Source organism: Brienomyrus brachyistius, chromosome 18 (genome assembly GCF_023856365.1).
Source record: "Brienomyrus brachyistius isolate T26 chromosome 18, BBRACH_0.4, whole genome shotgun sequence".
Classification (NCBI taxonomy): domain Eukaryota; kingdom Metazoa; phylum Chordata; class Actinopteri; order Osteoglossiformes; family Mormyridae; genus Brienomyrus; species Brienomyrus brachyistius.
In genome coordinates this window covers 8,839,137-8,848,857 of record NC_064550.1, presented here as the reverse complement: position 1 = coordinate 8,848,857, position 9,721 = coordinate 8,839,137, and the positions used below count along the sequence as shown (strand labels likewise).

At 43.3% G+C, this 9,721-nt stretch overlaps 1 protein-coding gene across 1 annotated transcript; it reads right to left on the bottom strand.

Annotated features, from left to right (window-relative positions):
* Window positions 1–4,039: 4,039 nt before the first annotated feature.
* On the bottom strand, window positions 4,040–9,396 carry im:7138535 (uncharacterized protein LOC797998 homolog). Its single transcript, XM_048982512.1, has 8 exons — window positions 9,221–9,396; window positions 8,059–8,180; window positions 7,822–7,941; window positions 7,302–7,561; window positions 6,813–6,893; window positions 6,561–6,677; window positions 5,676–5,822; window positions 4,040–4,608 (listed from the first exon to the last, which is right to left on the bottom strand). The coding sequence occupies exons 1-8, from the start codon at window positions 9,262–9,264 to the stop codon at window positions 4,468–4,470; spliced, it is 1,032 nt and encodes a 343-aa protein (XP_048838469.1). The 5' UTR covers window positions 9,265–9,396; the 3' UTR covers window positions 4,040–4,467.
* Window positions 9,397–9,721: the final 325 nt, after the last annotated feature.

Sequence of the window (9,721 nt, the reverse complement as noted above, 5' to 3'; positions counted from 1 at the left end):
GCTCTTTTTATTATTATTTTATTTTACATACTCCTACAGTTTTACCTGTTTAGCAATTTTCCATTAGCTGGAACTAAAAGGTACAACAGTTGAGCCCTTCCACCATAGCCAGATCTTCATGCTACTAAGTGTATCTCTGTCATTAACCAAGCTACCAGCTGTCTTAATTATTTGAGATATCTTTAAAGCAATCAGCAGTACAGAATGAAGCCATTCATTTTACTGTCTTTAAAAAGATTGTGCATGGATTAAAATGCATTGGTATAAAAAGTGCAAAGGTCCTGACAAAATGAATCCTGATCATGTTTTACAGGAAAAATACCGAAAATGCTGAGAGAAAAAGATGTGCGGATGTCAAATCACTTTAAATAATAATGACAAAACTATAATAATGAATTCCTGTTACCTCTTGTATTTTGATACACTAAAACAAATTATATTATGCTGATGGATTCATTTAAAACTATATGCTGTCAGAACAACAATAGTGTATTCAGATGACTCATTCCGACCCACCCATCTGCACCCAATCTGATCCCTACTCTTCCCGGATTTCCAGCCCCCCTACACACTCTCCCCAACTCTCCGAAATGAATCTTATTGCAATGTAACTAGGTTCTCCAAAGGTCAACGGACATTCACATTAAAATTATTGTCCTCTCGCAGGCCATAGTGCCTAATTTTATACACATACATAGGAACATGCTAAGGTTGAAACCATCTGTCATGGTACACACACTTGCTTCAGTATAGCAGTATTTATTTATCTTGGCATTTGCGATTCTGACCACCAGAGGGGAGCAAGTGCTTATTTCACTTCTTTCTTTATTTGCTACGCTGTTCCATACTACATTGACCTTGGCTTTTGTACATGTTATGATAGAAGTGTAGCGTGTATATTCCACATAAGTTTGTTCTGTGGGTATCCACATACAGTACTCAATGATCTATGGTGTGGAAGATGTTGAGGCCCTGAGCTCCAGGTCCCCACACATGGTGCAGTCCACGCTGTTCACTCTGTGTGTCATCTTGGACCCAATGGAAGCAGTACTGTCTTCCCTGATTCTGAGCTGCTCCCGGTCCTCAGAGGGCTGCCTTTCCTAGCCCAGTCTACAAACAAATCTTGCCTTGCGGTTGGTGTGATGTATGAACGCTGCCTCTTGTTGCTGCGTGCACATGTGCCCACAGCGGATTTTTCTGTTGCTCTACAGAAAAAAAAGATCTGCACTAAAATATACTGTGCAAGTTAAAATATAAAGACGACAATAAATCGCTGAGAGCAATACTGGCAACTTTGTGACCCTTAAATTTGGCCAGAGCCTTGTAACCTCTGTGAGCTGCCCAGGTGTGGAAACCCACTATTTCAATCAGTTAATTTATTTGTAATAGTTCATGTTGCTGAAATATGTAAATTATTCTCATAAGTAAAAGTTGGTACAAAGCCTTTGTATTTAGTCTTTTATGAGGAAAGAAAAGATGTCTACTAGTGATGGGAAAAGTGTGCTTCATGAACCATTGCTGTATTTTTTGACCCCAATAGATGGTGCTGTAAGTTCAAAAAAGGGCTCAAAGCATGCCCCAAAGCAAGCCAAGAGCATCATCTAGTGGGGTCAAAAACTACCGCAAATGGTTCAAGAGGCATCATTTTGGCCATCAATACTGTCTACGTACAGATGTCAGGGGATGGTGTGAAGTGCCATGTGCCAATTACCTGGGGAAATTTATCTCTGTCCCCATGGCTACCCTTTGCCTTTGCCATCTGCCTATGGTACAATACATGCTCTACTCACCATGTGTTTGTGAATATTCAGTGCAGTCCAGATCAGCTTCAGATGAATCATAGCATTGAATGCGGAAATGAAGTCAATGAACAGCATTCTTGCATAGCATCTTGTCCAGGTGCGATATGGAAAGGGTTGGGATTCCAGTGAATCCCTGGAGAGCATCATATGAGGTTGGGAGTGCAATCTTCAGGTCCACCTTCACTTGCCCTTCATGATGCTCAGTGAGTGACAGAAAGTTGGCAGGGTAGAAGTGTGTTGACTTTGGAGCACTTGGGGATGACCACCTGATTCAGGGATATATTAGATACCTGCTTGCACATTCCCTGAGTACCCGGGCAGGTATGTTGTCTGCTCCAGCAGCGTTGCATGGCTTCACTTGTGACAGAGTTCTCCTCACTTCAGCAGTAGACATGCACAGTAACTTTTTCTCTGGTAGACAGACGGTCTTCCTGACAGCCATGCCATTCAGTGCATCAAACCTCAATTGTCGTGCCTCTTTTGGGCCCTTGAGCAAGTCCAGTAACCCCAACTGCACCAGGCATGCTGGACAGATTTATGAACTTGTGCTCAGACCCCATCTTGTCCCTCACCTGATTGTGTATGTGTGTGTGTGCGTGCTCCAATCTCTAATGTGCAAACTGAAATACTTTCAGGCATATTAAATGCAGCAGTGCAGAGGCTCACTCGGTGCCCATCCCCATGCCTGTTACCTTTCAAAGGGATCATCCGTTAGTGGAGTTTACCATTTACATACACAGCAGTCTCTTCAAACAGGGCTATCGAGTGAGTAAGCAAAGAACTCAGAGGCACATACCTATGCTGGAAGATGTTTTAATGGTAAAGAAGGTTTGTTGATGGGGCATGGCCAGGGGCAGAGCTTGGCTAGACCAAGGGCCAGAGCTGGGTTCAGGGACCAGAGATGGGTCCAGGAAAGGAGCTCGGCCAGAGGTCATGGCTGGGCCCAGAGGAGGAGCTATTTCTATGGGAGGAGATCTGCTCAGGACTGGGCCCAGGGGCGGAACTGGGCCCTGTGGCAGAGCTTGGTCAGAGGAAGGGCTGGGTCCCAAATCCTGACTGACGGCAGCCCATTCTGGCATAATCAATGCTTCGAGTTTGTCAGAATTTGTGGGTTTTTGTTTGTCCACCTGCCTCTTGAAGATTGACCACAATTTCTCAACAGGATTAAGGTCTGGGGAGTTTCCTGGCCATGGATCCAAAATGATGTTTTTTCCCCCGAGCCACTTACGAGGGGTTGCTGAGAAGTTCCCGGCTTTGTCCAGCAAGACGATAGCCAGAGTTATGAAATAACACATTTATTCAACGTATTCCCCCCTGAGACTGATGCACTTGCGTAGTTGCAGCTTTTCTAGACCGTTCAAATAAAAGTCCTTTGGTTGGGCCGCAAACCAGCTCTCAGCAGCATCTTTGACGTCAGAAACGTCCTCAAACCGTTGCCCCTTCAGGTATTTCTTCAAATTCAACAGATAATAGTCCGAAAGCGCCAGGTCAGGTGAGTAGGGGGATGGTGGATTAATTGGAAACCCAGGGTGTTCAGTTTGGCAGCCACAATGATGGATGCGTATGCAGGTGCATTGTCCTGCAAAAGAAGGATCCCTTTGGTCAACTTTCCACAGCGTTTTGTCTTAATTGCCTCCTTCTGCTGGTCCAGGAGGTTAGCATAATGCCGTCCGGTGATCCGAGCGCCTTGAAGTAGGTAGTCCACCAACAGAATACCCTCTTTGTCCCAGAAAACGGACGCCATGACTTTTTTGGCCGATTTCTGGGTTTGGAATTTCTTCAGCCGCGGGGATCTGCTGTGGCTCCATTCCTTTGACTGTTCCTTAGTCTCAGGATCATAGTCTGCTGCCTGGGTCCACATCTTTGTGAAAATTAATGAGCCAACATCTTTGGCCACAACGGTACACGGCTCAACCTATCCTGGAATTTCCGAAGAATTCTGAACGCTTCTCGTCACTCTCCTGAGTGCCCGCCTAATGATGGCGGAACCCCCCCCCCCAGTGTGGTTTAATGTTTAATTACCCCAGGACGTTACCCTTTGTCCCTACTCTACTCTTGTCACGCACCAGCCTGCCTACCGCATGCTTATACTGTATGGGGGGTGTGTGTCTTTTGCAGCTTGTCAATCTGAAATTCCTTTCTTGATTTAAAGGAAAACACAAACCCACATACTGGCACCTCAACTATTTGCATACATTTAAAAATGTATTGTCAAAAAACAATGGCTGTACAACTGGTAATCCAACCAAATGTTTAATGAAAATAGATGCTACAAATGCATAGTTGTAATCTAAGTTAAATAAACAAGCGTTTCAAAATGAATTCTAATTCATTTCAATCTCCCCAGACACACACAATTCTGAAATGCAGAAGCTGGCGGATATTTTACATTCACCAAGGACTGCACCGTTTTGGGCTATATTCATGATTTAAAGTCTTTGGTGCCACAATAACCATTAAATTTATAGACAAACAGGAAAAAGATTTTTTTCCAATACTGTCAAATTAAGAATGACTCCAGATCCACTAGCACAGAGCATATCAGATTCTTGTGATCTTGAATGTTATCAAATAGTACAATGATAATATCCTTTCTCATTTTGTGACATATGCCCAATTAGCCTCTGAGTCAGCAATGTGCGACTCACTGACATTCTTCCCTGCTTCATCGTTTCTTTCTCTTCCTTTTCGTCCAGCGACGCTGATGCCCACCTGCTCCACCTTCACGACGGCCCTCCCAGATAGGCATAGGGGGCTCAATCTCTCCAGGGCGCCCTCCCCTGTCTGGGACTGTCCCCATCAGCACCTGCAGAGCAGAAACATTCCAGAATGAAACTACGTTCCAAAATGGCGAACTACGCATGCAGTCCAAAGACATACAGTTACTGTAGGTCGGCTAACTCTAAAATGCCAAGAGTGCACTGTGATAGAGATCCTGCCTTCTGCTGCTGCGATATGCTCCAGGCTCCCATAACACTCAGTCGAAACATGGATGGAAATCCTTGGTCATGAACACTACAGCAGAACTCATTTGAGACAAAGGTAGGCAGCTTCCCCGGGCCCCAAAAATACTGGCCCCATAGAGACAATTTCCAGAAGTTACATTTAAGGATATAACATAATATGATAATTTAATATTATAGCAACAGGTCTGTTGGATTGATGAAGTTGCCCCCCCCCCCCATCCCAGTCGTAATGGAGTATCTTTACTTTGAGGCTTAACACTACCCAGCTTTGTGGTCACACTGGAGTCTAGTCGTAGGCGTACCAGTTGTTTCACTGGCAAGCAATCCAACACAAAGTAGTCGAACAGAAGACAAAAATGAACAGGAATAACATTACATCTCCTGCATCTTTGAAACTATCCCTCTAGACACATTGTAAACCGAAATGAAGAGAACACAATTAAATGAACACAGGCGAAAATTCAAGACTAACCTTAGCAAAAGAGGGAACAGATAAACTTCTTAAATTTTACCAGTAGCGTCCCGCCCCCACTCTGATCGGTAGGTTGTACCACTGGCCCCCCGCGCTTGCATTAGCATATTATTGAGGTTCCATCATTTTTATTTCCATCTCGTTTCACTTTAGGTTCCAAAAATAGCTCAAATGGCCACTTAGATGCCCTCTGCCCATGTCAGCATAGGACAAAGAAGTATGTCAACCCTTGTGTTTAAGAGTGTTCACGTGCTGAATAACTAGTCTCCTTGTCAGATTTGTGATTCACATTTCAAGGGATAAGCTGGGTAATTGAAAGTAAAAAAAAAAAAAGTTATACATACATGCACAGTCAGTTGACATGTCCTGCTAAGTCAAAGAGCAAGCTTTCTCAAAAAGGGACTTAGGGAATCTGCATCAGACTGAAGCACCCACCTTGTGAATGGCAGTGCTATGTCCTGCTTTCACTGGAAGGATGTATGACTGGTCTTCTCTGGCTGCCAGGAGGGATGACAAAGAGATGCAGGACCTTGCAGGAGGGGGAGCAGGTAACAGCATGCTGGAAACCACTGCAAGACGCTCCTACATGTGATACAGAGATGTTTCATAACCGGTCCATTGTCACTCCTGTCAAAAAGGTCATGTTGTGTACACATAGAATCGTGCATTCTTTGCCAAAAGTTTAACAGTGAAGTATGACTTTAGATTTGCACTTCTAATTAAGGCTTTTGTCACATGTTCAAGTTATGAGAATAACTGGAGGGATTTCCTCAAATTATCAGAAAATGTGCAGATTTATAATCCCTCAAGTCGACCTTTAGGGAACAAAGATTTAAACAATTTGTACATTTCTTACCTTAAAGCATTTAATTTAATCTTTCGACAAATATAATAATGAACCTATACAGACCAAATATACGGCACTCTGCAAAAGTCTTAGGCAATCATAAAATCATGCTCAAATAATCTTCATGTTGGTGTAAACTTGTGATATGTCTGTCAAAGTGTCTGTCAAGAAAATCCAATTTTTATTGTTTTATATTTATATTTCTTTTATTATTTTATATTTTAAGTTTCTGGTTCTGTATGATACTTGCCCTAACTCTGTACTGGAAAGAAACTGTCCATCCCTATTAGTTTCTACACTTTTAAAAACCACATTTCAGCTGCAAAAAATAGGATATGTATTCTAGTGATTAGATGCACATTGATGTCTGTGACAATCATACACAGCAGATTCAGTCATGACTGTACACCAGACATATCACCCTGGTGTGTAAAGTCACTAACTTTATAGTGTCGCCACTAAGGATGACCTACCTGCCCCCTCTCTCCCCAGGTGAAGGACTGTCTCGTGACCTCAAAGCGCTTGATCACCATTTGCATCCGACATTCATAGTCCCCAATAAGGACCTGACTAATCTTCTGGATGCTGGACTGAAGTGGACATGAAGAGGCATAGTGTTAAATTGAGGGTCGCCAATCCTGAAATCACACACACTTTTCATCTGCCAAAATCTGAAAAAATCCATGAGCTACAGGTAAGACGCTACTCCAGACTCTGTCTCATACCCATTGCTCAGGACTTAGTGGTGTTTTCAGAAGAGGCCCAGGTAGGACACCATCTGGCAACATCGCAAGATGCGACTCCACCTGAAAACATCACATTAAAGCTCTATTAGTACAAACTGGAGATTCTGCATGAACGTCTCACGTCTCAGTTCAGATGAACTGTCGAAAATTTTAATTATGAAATGACTTGTTATGAATCATGACTTGTATGTGTGTGTAATATGTATAATTTAAAATGATAATCATTATCAACATTAATATCCTTTATACTTTAATAATAAAAATGATATGTACGCATTGCTGTGCACATATCAGCCATCAATTGTTTAATAATGTAAATATTAAGTAAATCTGAGCATCCACAGAATTTTAGAGATTACAAATTTCATTCTCCTTTCAGCAAACTAGGAATCCCTGCTAATGACACACCATTCCACAAATTATATTAGATATTCCGTAAAGAATCTGCATGTTTCACGTCTTGCTCACCTGAGCGTATACATCACTCAGCTGAGAGGAAGCATCCAAATCCAGAGCCTTCAACAGCTCTGAAAACTCATATTCCAGCTCATTACACTCTCTCTCATTCTTTTTTCCACCTTCAGCTTCTTGTTCTCCTTCCTCAAGGTCCAGGTTTTTACCCCACTCCTCTCTCCGATCCTTCTCATTCTCATCCTGTTTCTGTTCCTCGGGGTGAGCATCTTTAAACTGGAGTATTCTCACCGCAAGGAGCTCTGTTACCAAAAACTCTACAAGTAAAAGAAGAGGACAAAGAAGAAGATTCTCTCACCGTCCAGCCCTTTTCCATCTCAGCCTCCTTAAGATGTTGACCACAGGTGGTCTATTTCACTTACTGGGAGAATGCGGTTGCTGGCTTTTATTCCAAACCATTTCTCAATTAGTGATACTTAATAACTCTTTTCATTTATACTCACATTAATCAGAAAATGTTTACACACACACACACACACACACACACACAGTTCACTTTAAGGGGCATCTTATTCACCAATGAGGTTGTTGAGAAGTACTGAGCTTAAGGTCTCAGTAGTCAGGCCTGCATAGGGACAGTGCAGCTTTGTCAAGATATCCCTCAACTCCCCCACCAAGATGGTATTCACCTTTGAATCTGGTGGGAGGGAAAAAAGACACTTCAGCCAACCCTGGTCTTACAGATGCAAACCCTAGCGGAGGTAACAAGAGCGGCTGGCGACGACAAGCTAAGCAGCGATGATGGCGAAGTCACCTTGTCTGTCACCATCCTGCATTTCCAAACATGTGGCCCTAAGCTCTGTGACCAGCCATGTGAGAAGGGGGCAAGGCAGCTCGTCACATGTGCATCTCTCCAAGCAGGCACTGCCCGGGTACCTACACCAGCAGTCACAAAACAAACATGTACGGCTGCTGACATCCATAAACCATTATGCAGCGTTCAGTTCTTTCCCAAAAGCGATCAGTGTTACGGCAGTACGATGATTTTCGCTTGGATGAAAACGCAGCATTTACACACAAAGATGTTTTAGAGTCATTATTCTTAGGCCTCCCCACGTGCATCCGTGTTACTTTATAGTTTGACAGGTACGGCAGGAGGGGCGGCATGGTGGTGCAGTGGTTAGCACTGTCGCCTCACACCTCTGGGACCCATTTTGGGTTCGAGTCTCCGCCTGGGTCACATGTGTGCGGAGTTTGCATGTTCTCCCCGTGTCGTCGTGGGGTTTCCTCCGGGTACTCCGGTTTCCCCCCACAGTCCAAAAACATGCTGAGGCTAATTGGAGTTGCTGAATTGCCCATAGGTGTGCATGTGTGAGTGAATGGTGTGTGAGTGTGCCCTGCGATGGGCTGGCCCCCCATCCTGGGTTGTTCCCTGCCTCGTGCCCATTGATTCCGGGATAGGCTCCGGACCCCCCGCGACCCAATAGGATAAGCGGTTTAGAAAATGGATGGATGGAGGTACGGCAGGAGAAATGCACACGTTATAGACCATTTCCTTACTCTTTAGCGCAAATAAGCTAGTTTCCCTTTAATTAAAAAAAAATCGGGCTGTCCCTCTTTCAGTTGATTTGATCAAATAATACGTTACTATAAATATTTATGTAGATTTTGCAAATTTTACTCCCGAATGTTGCTTATTTCAACGCAGAAGCATAACAAAATAATTTAGACAAACGTAAATCAAGCCAACTTCACTTCATCTGATTTTGGCGACGAGGTGTGGCAATATACTACTACGTTTCATCGGATAGCATTAAATATGGCGAATCGAAGACGAACAACAAACGATGAAATTAACGGTATTATTCTTTCATAACAGGGAATAACATCAATTTCTGAAGAATATGTGTAAAAGTTGCTGGTTAACGAGTGAACCGTATTAAACAGAACAGAATTATAATCCAGCAGTTGCTCACCCGAGGACCTTAAGCCCCCATACCGTCGGCGAAAGTCTTGCCATGCCGCGTTTGATGATTTTTTGCTAAACAAAGCCGACAAACTGATATTGCTTATATATTATATTGTTTATGTTGCAATCCTGCACCCGCATCAGCCATGCTACGGCGGGTGACGTGAGCAGAAAAAAAAATCACAGAGAACACTTCCGGTTTGTCGAAGGTCTGCCATTGGTGGAATGTCGACTGGGCGGAGCTGAAAGTGCAGCGTAGCCCAGCTGTCGGTACGGGCTGCGCCGGGGGGTAACTTGGCAGGACTCGTCGCTTTGCACTTACAAACGGTAATTTCTTGTCATGTGACAAGAAATACCTTGCATTTTAACCTGTATATCGCAAATGAAGTAGAGTTAGCATATGAAAATAAAATGCATAATATTTTGTTTTCATATCAGCGCAGATGCACATAACTACGCTTTTTACACTGTTACCACAATCGATTGTCGCACATATCGTTTTTAAAGG

Coding starts and splice junctions, on each gene's coding strand:
- im:7138535 (XM_048982512.1), bottom strand. CDS start 9,264: ATGGCAAGACTTTCGCCGACGGTATGGGGGCTTAAGGTCCTCGG. Junction 8,181..9,220: donor TGGGGGCTTAAGGTCCTCGG/GTGAGCAACTGC, acceptor CTGCTGGTGTAG/GTACCCGGGCAGTGCCTGCT. Junction 7,942..8,058: donor GCAGGATGGTGACAGACAAG/GTGACTTCGCCA, acceptor CCCTCCCACCAG/ATTCAAAGGTGAATACCATC.